The sequence below is a fragment of the Salmo salar genome, chromosome 03 (genome assembly GCF_965601325.2).
Source record: "Salmo salar chromosome 03, fSalSal1, whole genome shotgun sequence".
NCBI classification, from domain to species: domain Eukaryota; kingdom Metazoa; phylum Chordata; class Actinopteri; order Salmoniformes; family Salmonidae; genus Salmo; species Salmo salar.
In genome coordinates, this window is record NC_138293.1 from 93132501 (window position 1) to 93157201 (window position 24701).

Genomic DNA, 24701 nt, shown 5'->3' on the forward strand with positions numbered 1-24701 from the left:
CTCCCCTTCTCTCCTTTCCTCTCCTCTCCCCCTCCTCTCCCCTCCTCTCCCCTCCTCTCTTTTCCTCTCCTCTCCTCTCCCCTTCTCTCCTTTCCTCTCCTCCTCTCCCCCCTCCTATCCTCTCCTTTCCCCTCCTCTCCCCCTCCTCTCCCCTCTCGTCTCCTCACCTCTCCTCTCAGGGTGACATATCCATCATCATCCCACAGCACTGTAGACAGCTCTTTAATAAGGAGAATATGAGCCTCAGCTAAAGTGCTTTGTTTTCATTTTGCTGCCACACCGCCAAAGGTAATGGGGGCTCCTCAAATATTTATAGAAGGCCTAGGTCGATGGTCCCTGCCTGTCTGCCTGAGAGAGAGAGAGAGAGAGAGAGGGAGAGGGGAGAGGGGAGGGAGGGAGGGATTGATGGAAAGAGGTAGGGAGAGAGGGAGGTAGGTAAAGAAAGAGGAGCAGGGAGAGAGGGAGGAAGGGAAAGAGAAAGAGAATCTGACCCCACACTATAATACACCACAACGCCATTCAGCCCTCAGATGTCATGCTCAGAAAAAGAGCAGCCTGTAAGAGAAAACATGGAAACCTCCAGATCTCCCTCATTGACAGAGCACCACGCCCCCTGAGAGAATAAGGTTCCCCAGCAGCTTATAATAGGATACTCAAATAAAGACAGTGGTAGACGGAGAGATGGATCTTAAAATGGCTGCTGTATGGGAAGCTTTCTTCAGTTATATTAAGGGGAGTACCAGGTGGATTTCTACAGGCAGTTACAGTACAATCTCCTCACTCCTAGCAGTGGCCCCAGTTACAGTACAGTCTCCTCACTCCTAGCAGTGGCCCCAATTACAGTACAATCTCCTCACTCCTAGCAGTGGCCCCAATTACAGTACAATCTCCTCACTCCTAGCAGTGGCCCCAATTACAGTAAAATCTCCTCACTCCTAGCAGTGGCCCCAATTACAGTACAGTCTCCTCACTCCTAGCAGTGGCCCCAATTACAGTACAATCTCCTCACACCTAGCAGTGGCCCCAATTACAGTACAATCTCCTCACTCCTAGCAGTGGCCCCAATTACAGTACAGTCTCCTCACTCCTAGCAGTGGCCCCAATTACAGTACAATCTCCTCACACCTAGCAGTGGCCCCAATTACAGTACAATCTCCTCACACCTAGCAGTGGCCCCAATTACAGTACAATCTCCTCACTCCTAGCAGTGGCCACAATAAAAGTACAATCTCCTCACTCCTGACAGTGGCCCCAATTACAGTACAATCTCCTGACCCCCTAAAGTTTGCATTCAAACGTAATTTTGAGAGGCCACTGATGGCCAAATGTAATCTCTTTCTGATGTGAAGAATGAGGAGGGAGGAGATTTAGTAAGCTCTCTGTGTTGGCGTGTGCGTGCGAATGTGTGTGTGATCCTGCAGACCTCTTGCCTCATAGTGTAAACAGTATTAAGCTGTGTGTGTGTGTGTGTGTGTGTGTGTGTGTGTGTGTGTGTGTGTGTGTGTGTGTGTGTGTGTGTGTGTGTGTGTGTGTGTGTGTGTGTGTGTGTGTGTGTGTGTGTGTGTGTGTGTGTGTGTGTGTGTCTACTGTAACTCTTCCTCCCCCTGTTATCTCTTTCATCCTGTCTGTCTTCCTCTCCTCTTTCTATCTCTCTCTCTTCCCCTCCTCTTTTAATTCTCTCTCTCTCTTCCTCTCCTCTTTCTCCCTCTCTTCCTCTCCTTTCTCTCTCTTCCTCTCCTCTTTCTATATCTCTTTCTTTCTCTTCTCTTTCTCTCTCTCTCTCTCTTCCTCTCCTCTCCTCTTTCTATCTCTCTCTCTCTCTCTTCCCCTCACACAAAGTACCTGTAAAATACTAGTAACTTTCATGTGTTTCATTTACTCCCTTTCTGTACCATTCATGTATACTCTACTGTACTTAATAGTGAACAGTATAACACATGTTGTGAGGCAGTCAGAGGAAACAGTCTGTGGTATATCTTTACGCTGCTGATCTGATTGCAGTAATATAAAGTAGATTACACTTTCATTAGGTCCGTTTGCATCATGTTTTCACTATTTATTTCCTGTGGCGGCAGTGTGAGTCCCTGCTGCTCCTAGTCTACACTGCTGCCTCCATATTAGATCTGCATCCCAATCCCTGTTTCCCTGTGGGTCCTGTTTCCCTATGGGCCCTGTTCCCCTATGGGCCCTGTTCCCCTATGGGTCCTGTTCCCTTATGGGCCCTGTTCCCTTATGGGTCCTGTTCCCTTATGGGTCCTGTTCCCCTATGGGTCCTGTTCCCTTATGGGTCCTGTTCCCTTTTGGGTCCTGTTCCCCTATGGGCCCTGTTCCCCTATGGGCCCTGTTCCCCTATGGGCCCTGTTCCCCTATGGGTCCTGTTCCCCTATGGGCCCTGTTCCCCTATGGGCCCTGTTCCCCTATGGGCCCTGTTCCCCTATGGGTCCTGTTCCCCTATGGGTCCTGTTCCCCTATGGGTCCTGTTCCCTTATGGGCCCTGTTCCCTTATGGGTCCTGTTCCCCTATGGGTCCTGTTCCCTTATGGGTCCTGTTCCCCTATGGGTCCTGTTCCCTTATGGGTCCTGTTCCCTTTTGGGCCCTGTTCCCCTATGGGCCCTGTTCCCCTATGGGCCCTGTTCCCCTATGGGCCCTGTTCCCCTATGGGCCCTGTTCCCCTATGGGCCCTGCTCAAATGTAGTGTCCATATGAAATGATCTGGAGCCTGTGTATACTGTACCAGATGTTCTGTTTGTGTGGGAGGGATGAAATATTTACCTGTCTGGAGCCTGTTCAACATGTTCTGTTTCTGGAGGGGTTATAACACATTTATCAGCCAGTCTGTAACACTGTTTCTGGAGGTGTTATAACACATTTATCAGCCAGTCTGTAACACTGTTTCTGGAGGTGTTATAACACATTTATCAGCCAGTCTGTAACACTGTTTCTGGAGGTGTTATAACACATTTATCAGCCAGTCTGTAACACTGTTTCTGTAGGTGTTATAACACATTTATCAGCCAGTCTGTAACACTGTTTCTGGAGGTGTTATAACACATTTATCAGCCAGTCTGTAACACTGTTTCTGGAGGTGTTATAACACATTTATCAGCCAGTCTGTAACACTGTTTCTGTAGGTGTTATAACACATTTATCAGCCAGTCTGTAACACTGTTTCTGGAGGTGTTATAACACATTTATCAGCCAGTCTGTAACACTGTTTCTGGAGGTGTTATAACACATTTATCAGCCAGTCTGTAACACTGTTTCTGGAGGTGTTTTAACACATTTATCAGCCAGTCTGTAACACTGTTTCTGGAGGTGTTATAACACAGTTCTCCGTCTAACACTGTTTCTGTAGGTGTTATAACACATTTATCAGCCAGTCTGTAACACTGTTTCTGGAGGTGTTATAACACATTTATCAGCCAGTCTGTAACACTGTTTCTGGAGGTGTTATAACACATTTATCAGCCAGTCTGTAACACTGTTTCTGTAGGTGTTATAACACATTTATCAGCCAGTCTGTAACACTGTTTCTGGAGGTGTTATAACACATTTATCAGCCAGTCTGTAACACTGTTTCTGGAGGTGTTATAACACATTTATCAGCCAGTCTGTAACACTGTTTCTGGAGGTGTTATAACACATTTATCAGCCAGTCTGTAACACTGTTTCTGGAGGTGTTACATCACATTTATCAGCCAGTCTGTAACACTGTTTCTGGAGGTGTTACATCACATTTATCAGCCAGTCTGTAACACTGTTTCTGGAGGTGTTACATCACATTTATCAGCCAGTCTGTAACACTGTTTCTGGAGGTGTTACATCACATTTATCAGCCAGTCTGTAACACTGTTTCTGGAGGTGTTATAACACATTTTTCCGTCTGTAACACTGTTTCTGGAAGTGTTATAACATTTCTCCATCTGCAACACTGTTTCTGGAGGTGTTATAACACATTTCTCCATCTGTAACACTGTTTCTGGAGGTGTTATAACACATTTAGCAGTCTGTGTACAGTCGCGCACTGTGCCGAAATGACGAAGGTCCAGTGGAGAAGTGGGTATACTCTAACTTTGCAAAACAATTCCCAAACGGCCCACCCGGCGAAGGAAAGACGCCTTGTGTGAAAAATTCCATGAGAAACAGTGACATCCACTCTGAATGACCAAAAATGATAAATCCCATACTGGTCTTTCACAGTCAGGACAACCCAAGATGCATTGAGCTGGCCTGGATGTTATCTTCATACTGACTTTTCTAGCATGGTCAAGACATTATGGTGGATTTATATCCAGGCCAACTCATCTGGGCTTGGCTTGGCTCAGTGTCAGCTTAGTCCTGCAGTGTGATAACCACCATTGTGTTCTGAGTTCCTACAGTGCCTCTCTCCACACTACAGAGCCAAGCTGAACTAGGCTGTTCTGGTTAGTCATTCAACACAGCTGCTGAAAAGGGAGTTCAATGCACTGTCAAAGGGGCTCCGAAGCACTGTCATTATTGGCTGAGGAGAGAGCACTGACACTGTCATCATGGGCTCCTGAGAAGGGAACACTGACACTGTCATCATGGGCTCCTGAGGAGGGAACACTGACACTGTCATCATGGGCTCCTGAGGAGGGAACACTGACACTGTCATCATGGGCTTCTGAGGAGGGAACACTGACACTGTCATCATGGGCTCCTGAGGAAGGAACACTGACATCATGGGCTCCTGAGGAGGGAACACTGACACTGTCATCATGGGCTTCTGAGGAGGGAACACTGACACTGTCATCATGGGCTCCTGAGGAAGGAACACTGACATCATGGGCTCCTGAGGAAGGAACACTGACACTGTCATCATGGGCTCCTGAGGAGGGAACACTGACACTGTCATCATGGGCTCCTGAGGAAGGAACACTGACACTGTCATCATGGGCTCCTGAGCAGGGAACACTGACACTGTCATCATGGGCTCCGGAGGAGGGAACACGAGCAGGGGAAGTCATTATTTTCCCGCTCGTTGTCCAAAATGTCTGCTACTCCACTACTTGTATTAGTTTGGACAGTTGACAACGTTGTTTGATGTGTTCGCTTCATAGTTCATTTGAGAAGTACGAGAATTAAGTTTCCATTTCAGGAAAATAGCCAAGGCGCCGCCAAGAACAAATCTATGATTGAAGCAAAGTAACGTTCTGAATGACCAGCCAACCAGAGCCATTTCAGAAGCTGTTCTCGTGCACATTATTTCTTTATTGGCCGTTTTTAAAAATCACATGCGCATTTATTCACATGCGATTGGATAAGCTAAATATTTCATGTGCTTTGCATTGTAGGCTACTTTGTATATGATTTCTCTATTGTGCTACATCATTGATTAGTCGTATACCTCCACTACAATACTTTGATACGTGTCAGTGGGGATTAAGAAGTGACTATAGACAATGACCAGTGAAAGTGGGTAGAAGACCTATAACCTCCAGTATTCCACTGGGAAGTCTATACTACATCCTGTTACTGCTTACTTCCTTGTTGTTGTTGTTGTGTAAATACAATAATTGTTTGACACTCTGGATATGAGCGTCTGCTAAATGACTTAAATGTAAATATAATTTTTGTTGTTGTTGTAGTTATTAAGCGCAGTATCTCTTCCTGTTCTGTAGATGGCGCTCCACTGAGTGAGCTGTCGTGGCCGTCTTCTCTGGCAGTGGTGGCTGTTTCCTTCTCTGGGCTCTTCACCTTCGTCGTCCTCATGCTGGCCTGCCTCTGCTGTAAGAAGGGACACATCGGGTTCAAAGTGAGATAAACGTTACTCTCTCTCTCTCTCTCTCTCTGTGTCTCTCTGTGTCTCTCTCTCTCTCTGTGTCTCTCTCTCTCTGTGTGTCTCTCTCTCGTCTCTTTCTCTCTCTTTCTTTCACTCTCTCTCCCGGTTTTCTGTCTCTCTCCCCCCCCCCCCCTCTCTCTCTCTCTCTCACACACACACAGTGTGACCACCTCTTTATAAACAATGATCCACCACATACATCCTGCTACACTGCCCCCTGCTGATTAGGAAGAGACATGATCCACCACATACATCATGCTACACTGCCCCCTGCTGATTAGGAAGAGACATGATCCACCACTACATACATCATGCTACACTGCCCCCTGCTGATTAGGAAGAGACATGATCCACCACATACATCATGCTACACTGCCCCCTGCTGATTAAGAAGAGACATGATCCACCACATACATCATGCTACACTGCCCCCTGCTGATTAGGAAGAGACATGATCCACCACATACATCATGCTACACTGCCCCCTGCTGATTAGGAAGAGACATGATCCACCACATACATCATGCTACACTGCCCCCTGCTGATTAGGAAGAGACATGATCCACTACATACATCATGCTACACTGCCCCCTGCTGATTAGGAAGATACATGATCCACTACATACATCATGCTACACTGCCCCCTGCTGATTAGGAAGATACATGATCCACCACTACATACATCCTGCTACACTGCCCCCTGCTGATTAGGAAGAGACATGATCCACCACATACATCATGCTACACTGCCCCCTGCTGATTAGGAAGAGACATGATCAACCACATACATCATGCTACACTGCCCCCTGCTGATTAGGAAGAGACATGATCCACCACTACATACATCATGCTACACTGCCCCCTGCTGATTAGGAAGAGACATGATCCACCACATACATCCTGCTACACTGCCCCCTGCTGATTAAGAAGAGACATGATCCACCACATACATCATGCTACACTGCCCCCTGCTGATTAGGAAGAGACATGATCCACCACATACATCATGCTACACTGCCCCCCGCTGATTAGGAAGAGACATGATCCACCACTAGATACATCCTGCTACACTGCCCCCTGCTGATTAAGAAGAGACATGATCAACCACATACATCCTGCTACACTGCCCCCTGCTGATTAGGAAGAGACACGATCCACTACATACATCCTGCTACACTGCCCCCTGCTGATTAGGAAGAGACATGATCCACCACATACATCCTGCTACACTGCCCCCTGCTGATTAAGAAGAGACATGATCCACCACATACATCATGCTACACTGCCCCCTGCTGATTAGGAAGAGACATGATCCACCACATACATCATGCTACACTGCCCCCTGCTGATTAGGAAGAGACATGATCCACCACTAGATACATCCTGCTACACTGCCCCCTGCTGATTAGGAAGAGACACGATCCACTACATACATCCTGCTACACTGCCCCCTGCTGATTAGGAAGAGACATGATCCACTACATACATCCTGCTACACTGCCCCCTGCTGATTAGGAAGAGACATGATCCACCACTACATACATCCTGCTACACTGCCCCCTGCTGATTAAGAAGAGACATGACCCACCACTACATACATCCTGCTACACTGCCCCCTGCTGATTAAGAAGAGACATGATCCACCACTACATACATCCTGCTACACTGCCCCCTGCTGATTAAGAAGAGACATGATCCACCACTACATACATCCTGCTACACTGCCCCCTGCTGATTAGGAAGAGACATGATCCACCACATACATCATGCTACACTGCCCCCTGCTGATTAAGAAGAGACATGATCCACCACATACATCATGCTACACTGCCCCCTGCTGATTAGGAAGAGACATGATCCACTACATACATCATGCTACACTGCCCCCTGCTGATTAGGAAGAGACATGATCCACCACATACATCATGCTACACTGCCCCCTGCTGATTAAGAAGAGACATGATCCACCACTACATACATCCTGCTACACTGCCCCCTGCTGATTAGGAAGAGACATGATCCACCACATACATCATGCTACACTGCCCCCTGCTGATTAAGAAGAGACATGATCCACCACTACATACATCCTGCTACACTGCCCCCTGCTGATTAAGAAGAGACATGATCCACCACATACATCATGCTACACTGCCCCCTGCTGATTAAGAAGAGACATGATCCACCACTACATACATCCTGCTACACTGCCCCCTGCTGATTAAGAAGAGACACGATCCACTACATACATCCTGCTACACTGCCCCCTGCTGATTAGGAAGAGACATGATCCACCACTAGATACATCCTGCTACACTGCCCCCTGCTGATTAGGAAGAGACATGATCCACCACATACATCATGCTACACTGCCCCCTGCTGATTAGGAAGAGACATGATCCACTACATACATCATGCTACACTGCCCCCTGCTGATTAGGAAGAGACATGATCCACCACATACATCCTGCTACACTGCCCCCTGCTGATTAGGAAGATTCCTAGCAATTACCAAGTTGAAGGAGAGTTCTTGGATAACTCTCTGGGTGGGTCCCAAATTGTACTTGTCAAAAGTAGTGCACTATATAGGGAATAGGGTGCCATTGGCCCATAGGGCCCTGGTCAAAAGTAGTGCACTATATAGGGAATAGGGTGCTATTTGGGACAGAACCTAAATCAGCATACAGGCCCCTATCACACAACAGGCTGCTTTGTGAGGGACTGGTCAGAGGGTTGTGGCTGCCAGCCTGCTCCCCTGTTGTCGTCTGTGAGGGACTGGTCAGAGGGTTGTGGCTGCCAGCCTGCTCCCCTGTTGTCGGTCTGTGAGGGACTGGTCAGAGGGTTGTGGCTGCCAGCCTGCTCCCCTGTTGTCGGTCTGTGAGGGACTGGTCAGAGGGTTGTGGCTGCCAGCCTGCTCCCCTGTTGTCGGTCTGTGAGGGACTGGTCAGAGGGTTGTGGCTGCCAGCCTGCTCCCCTGTTGTCGGTCTGTGAGGGACTGGGCAGAGGGTTGTGGCTGCCAGCCTGCTCCCCTGTTGTCGGTCTGTGAGGGACTGGGCAGCGGGGTGTGGCTGCCAGCCTGCTCCCCTGTTGTCGGTCTGTGAGGGACTGGGCAGAGGGGTGTGGCTGCTAGCCTGCTCCCCTGTTGTCTGTCTGTGAAGGACTGGGCAGAGGGGTGTGGCTACCAGCCTAGTCCCCTGTTGTCTGTCTGTGAAGGACTGGGCAGAGGGGTGTGGCTACCACCCTGCTCCCCTGTTGTCTGTCTGTAAAGGTTAAGTTAAAGGTTAAGCTTTGGGATAGAGTTAAAACAATAAATATTAAAAACTAGTGCCTAGCACTGGTATTGAACACACAACGCCTAAGGAAAACTCAAGTCTACTTAATGGTAATATCACTCACCGTTGCCCCTAGTCACCGGTTTTGACGTCATCTGCTTACGCCCTGCTTATCTGGACAGACTTTTAATTTCGCAGTGGATCTTGGCAGCAATATTAGTTCCTACCTACTCTGTCAGTTAGCATCCTCAAAGCAGATCCTGTCAGAGCGGCAGAGAGAGGAAGGTGGTTGTTCTGCTGCTGTGTTGGGGATGGGCATTTAGCACCACTTCACTACTCAAATATCCGGATAGTCCGTCCCCCCCCCCCACACATTTTTTAAAATCTTGACTCTCTTGACCAATCAGAATGACGCAAATTCTCATAGCAGAGGTAAACAATGGACAGGCTGCTTTTCTCCAGCAGTTCCCTCACTCCATCCATCCATCCATCCATCCATCTATCTATCTATCCCCCCAAATATAGACTTTTAGCTGCAGGTGTTTGAATTTAGCCTTGTGCTATTGCCAACACCATTAATGTCATTGGTAAGGCAAACATGACAATTCATAAGGAGTTGCCAAGAGACCAGAAACAGATTGGCACTCAGGCTACTTTGGCGTGGTTGTCCAGTGTCAAACCCAGGCTACTTTGGCGTGGTTGTCCAGTGTCAAACCCAGGCTACTTTGGCGTGGTTGTCCAGTGTCAAACCCAGGCTACTTTGGCGTGGTTGTCCAGTGTCAAACCCACAGAAGTCAATAGAACAGTGTTATGTGGTCACATCCCCCTCTGTGGTTCCCCTCCTTGTCATTCACCAGAGTGTTAGCAGAGGTTTGCATTAATAGAGGTGTGTGCATTAGCGTGCGACCACTAGCCACATCCCACCACTGCACCACCAAAGCCTTCTTTGTCATCCTTCTTTCACTGTGACCACTCTGTGGGACGGACAGACAGACTCAGTTCTGTGGTTGGGTGTTAAGTGTTTAGAGAAAAGAGAAGAGAGTGTTAAGTGTTTAGTAAAGGGTATGGCCTTTTCTCATTTCTAGTCTTTTCGTCCGTTCGCTCTTCTCTGTCATGTCTCCTCCATCCTCTTTCTCTCTCTCTCTCTTCTCTCTTCTTTCTTTCTTTCTTTCTTCTCTTCTTTCTTTCTTTCTTCTTTCTTTCTTTCTTTCTTTCTTTCTTTCTTTCTTTCTTTCTTTCTTTCTTCTTTCTTTCTTTCTTTCTTTCTGTCTTTCATGCTCTGCTCCTGAGATAGACAGGTGGTGTTGTGAATGAGAAGCAAAAGGGTGCTATCTCTTAATCAGTCTTACGAATCAGAGCAGAGGGGTTTTTCTGTCGCAGCGAAGCGTTGTCTTGCATGATTCCCCTTGTTCTCTTCACCTCTTCCCACCCCCTCCCCTCTCTTCTCTCCTCTAGATAGGTTTGTTCTGTGCTGTAGTTCATTAGGTAAATAATGGATGGCTCAGTAGTTGAGAACAGAGCAGTATTGCCAGCCACTCTCTCCCTGTACAAACACCGTCTCTGAAGATGGATTGGCAGCGTGGTACTCTGTCGCTGCTGGAGGTGTTTAGAGTGTAAAGAGACACTGGTATTTAGAAGGGACAGAGAGGATGTGTTCTGTTTGCATCTAGCAGGCAGGGTTGGAAGGGAGTGTTGTACAACTGTCTGTTTCTGCTTGTGGCTCATATTCAGATGTGTTGTTTTGTGAAAATAAGCAGTTTAGAGCCAAATCTCAAGACAGTAGGAAGAAAGTTGAGGCATGATAGGGGAGGAGGAGGAAGGGGACCCAGAGTAGAGATGGAGGAAGATGTCAGCTTTCCACTTCCAACTAGCATCCCTCCGTGTATCCCTCTATTGAAAGAGAGAGATGTACATTGTGACATCATGCCAGTAAAGCAACTGGGACTGTAAATGTAATTGAGGGCGTGTCTATATCTCCAGCCGTACTTCAGACAGAACTGTGCTGCACGTCTGCCAAGCTCTCCCAGGCTGTGTCCCAAATGGCACCCTATTCCCTATAGAGTGCAGGGCCCTGGTCTAAAGTAGTGTGCACTACATAGGGAATAGGGTGCCATTTGGGACACTGCAGAGGATCCCTGCCGAGGAGGAGAGAACAGAAGACAAGATGTGTCTCTCTCTTTCCATCCATCCCTACTCTCTCCCTCTTTCCATCCATCCCTATTCTTTCTCTCTCCTATATAGACAGCACCAGTCAAACGTTTGGACACACCTACTCATTCCAGGGTTTTCTTTATTTTTACTATTTTCTACATTGTAGAATAATAGTGAAGACATAAACTATGAAATAACACATATGGAATCATGTAGTAACCAAATCAAAATAGATTTTATATCTGAGGTTCTTCAAAGTAGCCACTCTTTGCCTTGATAACAGCTTTGCACACTCTTGGCATTCTCTCAACCAGCTTCATGAGGTAGTCACCTGGGGTTGTATATACACTACATTACCAAAAGCATGTGGACACCTGCTTGTCGTAAATCACATTTCAAAATCATGGGCATTAATATGGAGTTGGTCCCCCCTTTGCTGCTATAAAAGCCTCCACTCTTCTGGGAAGGCTTTCCACTAGATGTTGGAACATTGCTGTGGGGACTTGCTTCCATTCAGCCACAAAATCATTAGTGAGTTCGGGCACTGATGTTGGGCGATTAGGCCTGGCTCGCAGTCGGCGTTCCAATTCATCCCAAAGATGTTCGATGGGGTTGAGGTCAGGGCTCTGTGCAGGCCAGTCAAGTTCTTCCACACCAATCTCGACAAACCATTTCTGTATGGACCTCACTTTGTCATACTGAAACAGGAAAGGGCATCCCCCAAACTGTTGCCACAAAGATGGAAGCACAGAATCATCTAGAATGTCATTGTATGCTGTAGCGCCATTCTTACTTAACACTTATTTTTCCTAAAACTGTATTGTTGGTTAAGGGCTTGTAAGTAAACATTTCACTGTAAGGTCTACACATGTTGTATTCGGCGCATGTGACAAATACAATTTGATTTAATTTGATAAAGTTTTCCCTTCCCTGGAATAAAGAGGCCTAGCCCGAACAATGAAAAACAGCCCCAGACCATTATTCCTCCTCCACCAGACTTTACAGTTGGCACTATACATTCAGGCAGGTAGCGTTCTCCTGGCATCCGACAAACCCAGATTCGTCCTTCGGACTGCCACATAGTGAAGTGTGATTCATCACTCCAAAGAACGTGTTTCCACTGCTCCAGAGGCCAATGGCAGCATGCTTTACACCACTCCAGCCCACCCTTAGCATTGCACATGGGGATCTTAGGCTTGTGTGCAGCTGCTCTGCCACGGAAACCCATTTCATGAAGCTCCCGACGAACAGCTCTTGTGCTGATATTGCTTCCAGAGGCAGTTTGGAACTCAGTAGTTAGTGTTGCAACCGAGGACGGACGATTCTTTACACGCTTCAGCACTTGGCGGGTCCAATTCTGTGAGCTTGTGTGGCCTACCACTTAGCTACATAATTCTCATTACTGGAAATAGGGGATAACACACAATCACATTTCACAACGCTTTTAAAACAATTACCTTCACTCCAGATCACCAAATCAGCCAATAGATGATATGGGCATACTGGTCTAGAACACATCCATCCGTTTATATTCAAATGTATTTATATATCCCTTCTTACATTAGCTGATATCTCAAAGTGCTGTACAGAAACCCAGCCTAAAACCCCAAACAGCAAGCAATGCACGTGTAGAAGCACAGTAGCTAGGAAAAATTCCCTAGAAAGGCCAAAACCTAGGAAGAAACCTAGAAAGGAACCAGGCAATGAGGGGTGGCCAGTCCTCTTCTGGCTGTGCCGGGTGGAGATTATAACAGAACATGGCCAAGTTGTTCAAATGTTCATAAATGACCAGCATGGTCAAAAATAATAATCACAGTAGTTGTCGAGGATGCAACAGGTCAGCACCTCAGGAGTAAATGTCAGTTGGCTTTTCATAGCCGATCATTGAGAGTATCTCTACCGCTCCTGCTGTCTCTAGAGAGTTGAAAACAGCAGGTCTGGAACAGGTAGCACATCCGGTGAACAGGTCAGGGTTCCATAGCCGCCGGCAGAACAGTTGAAACTGGAGCAGCATCACGGCCAGGTGAACTGGGGACAGCAAGGAGTCATCATGCCAGGTAGTCCTGAGGCATGGTCCTAGGGCTCAGGTCCTCCGAGAGAGAGAAAGAAAGAAAGAGAGAGAGAATTCGAGAGAGCATACTCAAATTCACACAGGACACTGGATAAGACAGGAGAAATACTCCAGATATAACAGACTGACCCTAGCCCCCCCGACACATAAACTACTGCAGCATAAATACTGGAGGCTGAGACAGGAGGGGTCAGGAGACACTGTGGCCCCATCCGATGATACCCCTGGACAGGGCCAAACAGGAAGGATATGCCTTCCCTGTGGCTCAGTTGGTAGAGTATGGTGTTTGCAATGCCAGCATGGTGTGTGCAACGCCAGGGTTGTGGGTTCGATTCCCACAGGGGGCCAGCGCACCAGTAAGCCAGTGACTCAGCCCCTGTAATAGGGTTAGAGGCAGAGAATCCCAGTGGAGAGAAGGGAATTGGCCAGGCAGAGACAGCAAGGGCGGTTTGTTGCTCCAGTGCCTTTCCGTTCACCTTCACACTCCTGGGCCAGACTACACTCAATCATAGGACCTACTAAAGAGATGACTCTTCAATAAAGACGTAAAGGTTGAGACCGAGTCTGCGTCTCTCACATGGGTAGGCAGACCATTCCATAAAAATGAGAAAGCCCTGTTTGCTTAGAAATTCTAGGGACAGTTAGGAGGCCTGCGCCTTGTGACCGTAGCGTACGTGTAGGTATATATGGCAGGACCAAATCGGAAAGATAGGTAGGAGCAAGCCCATGTAATGCTTTGTAGGTTAGCAGTAAAACCTTGAAATCAGCCCTTGCCTTAACAGGAAGCCAGTGTAGGGAGGCTAGCACTGGAGTAATATGATCAAATGTTTTGGTTCTAGTCAGGATTCTAGCAGCCGTATTTGGCACTAACTAAAGTTTATTTAGTGCTTTATCCGGGTAGCCGGAAAGTAGAGCATTGCAGTAGTCTAACCTAGAAGTGACAAAAGCATGGATACATTTTTCAGCATCATTTTTGGACAGAAAATTTCTGATTTTTGCAATGTTACGTAGACGGAAAAAAGCTGTCCTTGAAACAGTCTTGATATGTTCGTCAAAAGAGAGATCAGGGTCCAGAGTAACGCCGAGGTCCTTCACAGTTTTATTTGAGACGATTGTACAACCATCAAGATTAATTGTCAGATTCAACAGAAGATCTCTTTGTTTCTTGGGACCTAGAACAAGCATCTCTGTTTTGTCCGAGTTTAAAAGTAGAACATTTGCAGCCATCCACTTCCTTATGTCTGAAATACAGGCTTCTGTGCAATTTTGGGGCTTCACCATGTTTCATCGAAATGTACAGCTGTGTGTCATCCGCATAGCAGTGAAAGTTAACATTATGTTTTCGAATAAACATCCCCAAGAGGTAAAATATATAGTGAAAACAATAGTAGTCCTAAAACAGAACCTTGAGGAACACCGAAATTTACAGTTGATTTGTCAGAGGACAAACCATTCACACAGACAAACTGATATCTTTCTGACAGATAAGATCTAAACCAGGCCAGAACTTGTCCAGGTAGACCAATTTGGGTTTCCAATCTCTCCAAAAGAATGTGGTGATCGATGGTATCAAAAGCACTAAGGTCTAGGAGCACGAGGACAGATGCAGAGCCTCGGTCTGATGCCATTAAAAGGTCATTTACCACCTTCACAAGTGCAGTCTCAGTGCTTTGATGGGGTCTAAAACCAGACTGAAGCATTTCGTACACATTGTTTGTCTTCAGGAAGGCGGAACAGCTTTTTCAAAAAAGATTTAGAGGAATGGGAGATTCGATATAGGCCGATAGCTTTTTATATTTTCTGGGTCAAGGTTTGGCTTTTTCAAGAGAGGCTTTATTACTGCCACTTTTAGTGAGTTTGGTACACGTCCGGTGGATAGAGAGCCGTTTATTTTGTTCAACATAGGAGGGCCAAGCACAGGGAGCAGCTCTTTCAGTAGTTTAGTTGGAATAGGGTCCAGTATGCAGCTTGAAGGTTTAGAGGCCATGATTATTTTCATCATTGTGTCAAGAGATATAATCTAAAACACTTGAGTGTCTCCCTTGATCCTAGGTCCTGGCAGAGTTGTGCAGACTCAGGACAACTGAGCTTTGGAGGAATACGCAGATTTAGAAGTTCATGAATTTATCACTGCTGAAGTGAAAGCCATCCTCTCTTGGGGAATGCTACTTTTTAGTTAGCTTTGCGACAGTATCAAAAAAAAACATTTTGGGCATCAAGGAATCTTTGGGTTGTCTGAGAATTTATAGCACGACTTTTGATGATCGTTGGTTGGAGTCTGAGCAGATTATTTGTTGTGATTACAAACGTAATAAAATGGTGGTCCGATAGTCCAGGATTATGAGGAAAAACATTAAGATCCACAACATTTATTCCATGGGACAAAAATTTGTCCAGTGTATGACTGTGGCAGTGAGTAGGTCCAGAGACATGTTGGACAAAACCCACTGAGTCGATGATGGCTCCGAAAGCCTTTTGGATTGGGTCTGTGGACTTTTCCATGTGAATATTAAAGTCACCAAAGATTTGAATATTATCTGCTATGACTACAAGGTCCGATAGGAATTCAGGGAACTCAGTGAGGAACGCTGTATATGGACCAAGAGGCCTGTAAACAGTAGCTATAAAAAGTGATCGAGTAGGCTGCATAGATTTCATGACAAGAAGCTCAAAAGACGAAAACGTTGTTTTATTTTGTAAATTCAAATTTGTCACTAGTGTAACCAGGAGGTGAGGCCTCATTTCTAATCGACCTGGCCGGGTATCCTGGAATGACATTGACCTCATCCCGTCAGTAGATGATGCCTGGTTATTCTTTAAAAGTGCCTTCCTCACCATCTTAAATAAGCATGCTCCATTAAAAAAATGTAGAACTAGGAATAGATATAGTCCTTGGTTCACTCCAGACCTGTCTGCCCTTGACCAGCACAAAAACATCCTGTGGCATTCTGCATTAGCTTCGAATAGCCCCCGTGATATGCAACTTTTCAGGGAAGTTAGGAACAAATATACACAGGCAGTTAGGAAAGCTAAGGCTAGCTTTTTCAAACCAAAATTTCCATCCTGTAGTACAAAGTCCAAAAAGTTCTGGGACACTGTAAAGTCCATGGAGAATAAGAGCACCTCCTCCCAGCTGCCCACTGCTCTGAGGCTAGGAAACACTGTTACCACCGATAAATCCACTATAATTGAGAATTTCAATAAGCATTTCTCTACGGCTGGCCATGCTTTCCACCTGGCTACCCCTACCCCGGTCAACTGCCCGGCACCCTCCACAGCAACCCGCCCAAGCCCGCACCATTTCTCCTTCACCCAAATCCAGATAGATGATGTTCTGAAAGAGTGGCAAAATCTGGACCCCTACGAATCAGCCGGGCTAGACAATCTGGAACCTCTCTTTCTAAAATGATCTGCCGAAATTGTTGCAACCCCTATTACTAGCCTGTTCAACCTCTCTTTCGTATCGTCTGAGGTTCCCAAAGATTGGAAAGCTGCCGCGGTCATGTGTCTCTTCAAAGGAGGTGACACTCTAGACCCAAACTGCTACAGACCTATATCTATCCTACCCTGTCTTTCTAAGGTCTTCGAAAGCCAAGTTAACAAACAGATTACCAACCATTTCGAATCCCACTGTACCTTCTCCGCTATGCAATCTGGTTTCAGAGCTGGTCATGGGTGCACCTCAGCCACGCTCAAGGTCCTAAACAATATCATAACCGCCATCGATAGGAGACATTACTGTGCAGCCGTATTCATCGACTTGGCCAAGGCTTTCAACTCTGTCAATCACCACATTCTTATCGGCAGACTCGACAGCCTTGGTTTCTCAAATCATTGCCTCGCCTGGTTCACCAACTACTTCTCTGGTAGAGTACAGTGTGTCAAATCGGAGGGCCTGTTGTCCGAACCTCTGGCAGTCTCTATGGGGGTTCCACAGGGTTCAATTCTCGGGCCGACTCTCTTCTCTGTATACATCAATGATGTCGCTCTTGCTGCCAGTGATTCTCTGATCCACCTCTACGCAGACGACACCATTCTGTATACTTCTGGCCCCTCTTTGGACACTGTGTTAACCTCTCTAGGGGTGGTGGAAATCGTCCCACACTATTCAACAGCCAGTGACAAATCAGAGCGCCAAATTTAAAACCACAAAATGTCATAATTCAAAGTTCTCAAACATAGGACTATTTAACACCATTTTATAGATACACTTCTCCTGAATCGAACCACGTTGTCCGATTTCCAAAAGGCTTTACAGCGAAAGCAAAACATTAGATTATGTTAGGAGAGTACATAGACACAAAAAACCACACAGCCATTTCCAAGCAACTAGCATGCATCACAAATACCCAAAACACAGCTAATTGCAGCACTAACCTTTGATGATCTTCATCAGATGACACTCCTAGGACATTACGTTATACAATACATGCATGTTTTGTTCAATCAAGTTCATATTTATATCAAAAAACAGCTTTTTACATTAGCATGTGATGTTCAGAACTAGCATACCCACCGAAAACTTCCGGTGAATTTACTACATTACTCACGATAAACGTTGACCAAATACATAAATTGTTTTAAGAATTATAGATACAGAACTCCTTTATGCAATCGCTATGTCCGATTTTAAGATAGCTTTTCGGCGAAAGCACATTTTGCAATATTCTGAGTACATAGCTTGGCCATCACAGGCTAGCTAATTTGAAACCCACCAAGTTTGGAACAACCTAAACTCAGAATTACTATTAGAAAAATTGAATTACCTTTGCTGTTCTTCGTCAGAATGCACTCCCAGGACTTCTACTTCAACAACAAATGTTGTTTTGGTTCCAAATAATCCATAGTTATATCCAAATACCGCCGTTTTGTTCGTGCGTTCAGGTCACTATCCGAAGGGTAACGCGCGAGCACATTTCGTGACAAAAAAATTCAAAATATTCCATTACCGTTCTTAGAAGCATGTCAAACGCTGTTTAAAATACATTTTTATGCTTCTTTTCTCGTAAAATAGCGATAATATTCCAACCGGGCAACGTTGTATTCATTCAGAGAGAGAAAGAAAAGAATGGAGTAGTCTCGTGGACGCGCATCTCAGTCTCACTGTCCCCAGGCTGACCACTTACAAATTCTGCTGCTGTTCTTTGCCCAGAGACAGCAGACAACCCATTCCACTTTCTGGCGGCTTTAGAGAGCCAATGGAAGCCTTAGAAAATGTCACGTTACAGCACAGATGCTGTATTTTCGAAAGAGATGCAACAGAAGGACAACAAATTGTCAGACAGGGCACTTCCTGTATGGAATCTTCTCAGGTTTTGGCCTGCCATATGAGTTCTGTTATACTCACAGACACCATTCAAACAGTTTTAGAAACTTTAGAGTGTTTTCTATCCAAATCTACTAATTATATGCATATTCTAGTTTCTGGGCAGGAGTAGTAACCAGATTAAATCGGGTACGTTTTTTATCCGGCCGTGAAAATACTGCCCCCTATACCACAACAGGTTAACTAACCTCCAGACAAGATTCAATGCCATACAACTCTCCTTCCGTGGCCTCCAACTGCTCTTAAATGCAAGTTAAACTAAATGCATGCTCTTCAACCGATCACTGCCCGCACCTGCCCGCCCGTCCAGCATCACTACTCTGGATGGTTCTGACAGAAGATGTGGACAACTACAAATACCTAGGTGTCTGGTTAGACTGTAAACTCTACTTCCAGACTCACATTAAGCATCTCCAATCCAAAATTAAATCTAGAATCGGCTTCCTATATTGCAACAAAGCATCCTTCACTCATGCTGCCAAACATACCCTTGTAAAACTGACCATCCTACCGATGCTCGACTTCGGTGATGTCATCTATAAAATAGCCTCCAACACTCTACTCAACAAACTGGATGCAGTCTATCACAGTGCCATCCACTTTGTCACCAAAGCCCCATACACTACCCACCACTGCGACCTGTACGCTCGTTGGTTGGCCCTCGCTTCATACTCGTCGCCAAACCCACTGGCTACAGGTTATCTACAAGTCTCAGCTAGGTATCTCAGCTCACTGGTCACCATAGCAGCACCCACTCGTAGCACACGCTCCAGCAGGTATATCTCACCGGTCAACCCCAAAGCCAATTCCTCCTTTGGTCGCCTTTCCTTACAGTTCTCTGCTGCCAATGACTGGAACAAACTGCAAAAATCACTGAAGCTGGAGACTCATATCTCCCTCACTAGCTTTAAGCACCAGCTATCAGAGCAGCTCACAGATCACTGCACCTGTACATAGCCCATCTGTAAACAGCCCATCTATCTACCTCATCCCCATACTGTATTTATCTTTCTCCTTTGCACCCCAGTATCTCTACTTGCACATTCATCTTCTGCACATCTACCATTCCAGTGTTTAATTGCTATATTGTAATTACTTCGCCACCATGGCCTATTCATTGCCTTAACTCCCTTATCTTACCTCATTTGCACACACTGTATATACCCTTTTTTTGTTTTGTTTATTCCATGTGTAACTCTGTGTTGTTGTATGTGTTGAACTGCTTTGCTTTATCTTGGCCAGGTCGCAGTTGCAAATGAGAACTTGTTCTCAACTAGCCTACCTGGTTAAATAAAGGTGAAAAAATACTAATAACTTTACACGGTAAATTCATCATACTTAAGCCATGTTTCAGTCAGGCCAATCACATCAAGATTATGATCAGTGATTAGTTCATTGACTACAACTGCCTTGGAAGTGAGGGACCTAACAATATCCTCATGTATGTCTCTTAGATGTGATCAATCTAAACAGTGGACCAAATGATTCAACTCAGTTTCACCTTCAAATACCATCTCTCAATGTGCCTGTGGGAAACATAAGAAAGGGCCATTGTTGCTATAGCTCTGGGCAGGAAGGAACTGCAAGTTGAACCCGGTGAGATAGACTCCTAAATTGATAGTGCAGTTTGTTTTGGCGATTTTACAGCTAGCTAGCTACTTCACATGCTGATATTGGCTTTGGTAGTATTGTGTGTAGCTGCATTTGCTAGCTAGCTAGCCCATAGAGAGAGCATTGCATTGTGGGTTTTGTAGTTGGCTTGAGCTGCAACAGATTTCCAGAACGATTTTCACATGTTGCCACCAACCTTGTTATAATGACAAAATGAAACATTTCTTCACAAACATTTCTTCTTCACATGTTAGTGTTATTTAACACTGTTAATCATAGGAATTAGCGGTTTGGGGTGGATTATCCCTTTAATGCAGAAGGCATGGACACTCAGATGACTAAACACACTGTGTTATTGAATCATACACACACACAGGCAGGCACGCACTTTCTCTGTGACCCACACATGCATACAAATTCTTTCTTCTCTCTCTCTCTCTCTCTCTCTCTCTCTCCCCACTCACTCCCCCCCCCCCCCCCCCCCTTTCTCTCTCACATACACACTAACCCCAGTGTCTCCTCTCCCCTCCACCAGGAGTTTGAGAACACAGAGGGAGAGGAGTACCAGGCTGACCTGGTCTCGTCTCAGAATGGACCTGAAGTTTACATCCTCCCCCTCACTGAGGTCTCCCTGCCCGTCTCCAAACAGCCCGGACGATCCAGTAAGATCCTAGTTTGAACTTTGAACTTTCACCTCTATATATCACCTATGACCCATATGGCTGTCTCTTTTCTCCTCTCCTCTCCTTTCCTCTCTTCTCTCCTCTTCTCTCGAGTAATTAAACGTCAAATCTAGCCCTGGGTTAATCAAATTGCTTGATTACTCAAATGAGTGTTACTAGAGGTGTCTCAGGTCCACACTCCAGGCTGTACTAATCCAAATGGCACCCTATTCCCTACACAGTGCACAACGTTGGACCACGGGACTTGTAGTGCGTTATGGTGCCATTTGGAATGCATACGTTGACCCAGCAGGGCAATCATCATACCCCATCATCAGAACATCATCATACCCCATCATCAGAACATCATCATACCCCATCATCAGAACATCATCATACCCCATCATCAGAACATCATCATACCCCATCATCATACCCCATCATCAGAACATCATCATACCCCATCATCAGAACATCATCATACCCCATCATCATACCCCATCATCAGAACATCATCATACCCCATCATCAGAACATCATCATACCCCATCATCAGAACATCAGAACATCCTCATACCCCATCATCAGAACATTATCAGAACATCATCATACCCTATCATCAGAACATCATCATACCCCATCATCAGAACATCATCATACCCCATCATCAGAACACCATCATACCCCATCATCATACCCCAGTATCAGAACACCATCATACCCCATCATCATACCCCATCATCAGAATAACATCATACCCCATCATCAGAACATCATACCCCAACGCCAGAACACCATCATACCCCATCATCAGAACATCATCATACCCCATCATCAGAACATCATCATACCCCATCATCAGAACACCATCAGAACATCATCATACCCTATCATCAGAACATCATCATACCCCATCATCAGAACATCATCAGAACATCATCATACCCCATCATCAGAACATCATCATACCCCATCATCAGAACATCATCATACCCCATCACAGAACATCATCATACCCCATCATCAGAACATCATCATACCCCATCATCAGAACATCCTCATACCCCATCGTCAGAACATTATCAGAACATCATTATACCCCATCATCAGAACATCATCATACCCCATCATCAGAACACCATCATACCCCATCATCATACCCTAGTATCAGAACATCATCATACCCCATCATCAGAACACCATCATACCCCATCATCATACCCCATCATCAGAATAACATCCTACCCCATCATCAGAACATCATACCCCAACATCAGAACTTCATCATACCCCATCATCAGAACATCATCATACCCCATCATCAGCACATCATCAGAACCCATCATCAGATCATCATACCCCAGTTTCAGAACACCATCATACCCCATCACCAGAACATCATCAGAACATCATCATACCCCATCATCAGAATAACGTCATACCCCAGTATCAGAACATCATCAGAACCCATAATCAGAACATCATCAGAACCCATCATCAGAACATCATCATACCCCATCATCAGAACCCATCATCAGAACATTATCATACCCCAGTATCAGAACATCATCAGAACCCATCATTAGAACATCATCATACCCCATCATCATACCCCAGTATCAGAACATCATCAGAACATCATCATACCCCATCATCATACCCCATCATCATACCCCGTCGTCATACCCCATCGTCATACTCCATCATCAGAACATCATCATACCCCATCATCATACCCCAGTATCAGAACATCATCAGAACATCATCATACCCCATCATCAGAACATCATCATACCCCATCGTCATACTCCATCATCAGAACATCATCATACCCCATCATCATACTCCATCATCAGAATATCATACCCCATCATCATACCCCATCATCAGAACATCATCATACCCCATCATCAGAACATCATCATACCCCATCATCACACTCCATCATCAGAACATCATCATGCCCCATCATCAGAACATTGGCCTGCACACTGGGTTGTTAATTTGAGAGATGGTGAGAATTTCCTGACAAACAGGGACAGAGCACAGACATGCTCTCTTTTCCACTCTTCCTCCATCTCCCTTCCTCTCCCTTTCTCTCTCACTCTAACATCTGTCTGTTGCGTAATGCAGAATGAGGCTGGCCTGCTGCAGTGCTCCTTGGCAGTTTATGTGTGTGTGTGTGTGTGTGTGTGTGTGTGTGTGTGTGTGTGTGTGTGTGTGTGTGTGTGTGTGTGTGTGTGTGTGTGTGTGTGTGTGTGTGTGTGTGTGTGTGCGTGTGTGTGTGTGTGTGTGTGTGTGGAATGCAAGAGAGCTGGAGCACATTGGGGAGGAAGGAAGCCAACCCTCACACACTCTAATTCTCTGGGCTGTCAGCTGTTTGCTGTACTTCAGGGGGGGGGGGGGGGGGTGGTGTGTGTGTGTGTGTGTGTGTGTGTGTGTGTGTGTGTGTGTGTGTGTGTGTGTGTGTGTGTGTGTGTGTGTGTGTGTGTGTGTGTGTGTGGTTTGTTGTGCTCTGAATCCCAGGATGTGAGCGTGAGCAGGGATTGGACATGCCAGCATCAGGCTAGCAGCCAATTGCCTCCCTCCCTCCTGTCCTCCATAGCTACGGCCGTATGATTGGTTCAGGTGTTGCAGGGTGAGGAGAGGAGAGTGGAGAAGAGAGGAGGAGAGGAGACGGGGAGAGGGGGAGAGAGTGGGGGAGACAGGAGAGGACAGAGGAGAAAAGAGGGGTGGGAGGGGGAGAGAGAGGGCAGAGGATAAAAGAGGGGTGCGAGAGGGGGAAAGAGTGGGGGAGAGAGGAGAGAACAGAGGAGAAAGGAGGCATGGGAGAGGGGTAGAGAGTGGGGAGACAGGAGTGAACAAAGGACGAGGAGAGGAGAAAGGAGGGGTGGGAGAGGGGGAGAGAGTATGAGAGGGGGAGAGAGTGGGGGAGAGAGGAGAGAACAGAGGACAGAGGAGAAAGGAGGGGTGGGAGAGGGGGAGAGAGTATGAGAGGGGGAGAGAGTGGGGGAGAGAGGAGAGAACAGAGGACGGGGGGGGGGGGGAGAGGGGAGAGAGAGGAGGGGGGGGTGGGGGGGGGGGCGGGCGGGGAGGAGGGGGGGGGGGGAGAGAGTATGAGAGGGGGAGAGAGTGGGGGAGAGAGGAGAGAACAGAGGACAGAGGAGAAAGGAGGGGTGGGAGAGGGGAGAGAGTATGAGAGGGGGAGAGAGTGGGGGAGAGAGGAGAGAACAGAGGACAGAGAAGAAAGGAGGGGTGGGAGAGTGGAGAGGACAGAGGAGAAAGGAGGGGTGGGAGAGAGGAGAGGACAGAGGAGAAAGGAGGGGTGGGAAAGGGGGGAGAGAGTGGGGGAGAGAGTAGAGAAAAGAGGAGAAAGGAGGGGTGGGAAAGGGGGGAGAGAGAGGAGAGAAAAGAGGAGAAAGGAGGGGTGGGAAAGGGGGGAGAGAGAGGAGAGAACGGGGGGGGGGGGGGAGAGGAGAGGCAGAGGGAGGGGGGTGGGAGAGAGGAGAGAACAGAGGAGAAATGAGGGGTGGGAAAGGGGGGAGAGGAGAGAACAGAGGAGAAATGAGGGGTGGGAAAGGGGGGAGAGGAGAGAACAGAGGAGAAATGAGGGGTGGGAAAGGGGGGAGAGGAGAGAACAGAGGAGAAATGAGGGGTGGTAATTGTTAAAAAAACAGGGGGATTGATTTTGGTGATTCAATGAAAACAACTGTTGAAAAAAGGAGAGAGGAGAGGATGAGAAGAGAGGAGGAGAGGAGATTCATGAGGGATTATCTCTGGTCTGGATGCATTGTTTTCCTGTTCA

The 24701-nt window shown here is 46.5% G+C and overlaps 1 protein-coding gene across 1 annotated transcript in view; it reads left to right on the plus strand.

Annotated features, from left to right (window-relative positions):
- LOC106606284 (serine/threonine-protein kinase LMTK1-like) overlaps nt 1-24701 on the plus strand; it is an 83201-nt gene that overhangs the window by 19610 nt on the left and 38890 nt on the right. Inside the window, exons 2-3 of the mRNA XM_045715729.2 lie at nt 5643-5776; nt 20770-20896. Of these exons, the coding sequence (XP_045571685.2) occupies nt 5643-5776; nt 20770-20896 (261 nt within the window). The remainder of the gene's footprint in view (nt 1-5642; nt 5777-20769; nt 20897-24701) is intronic.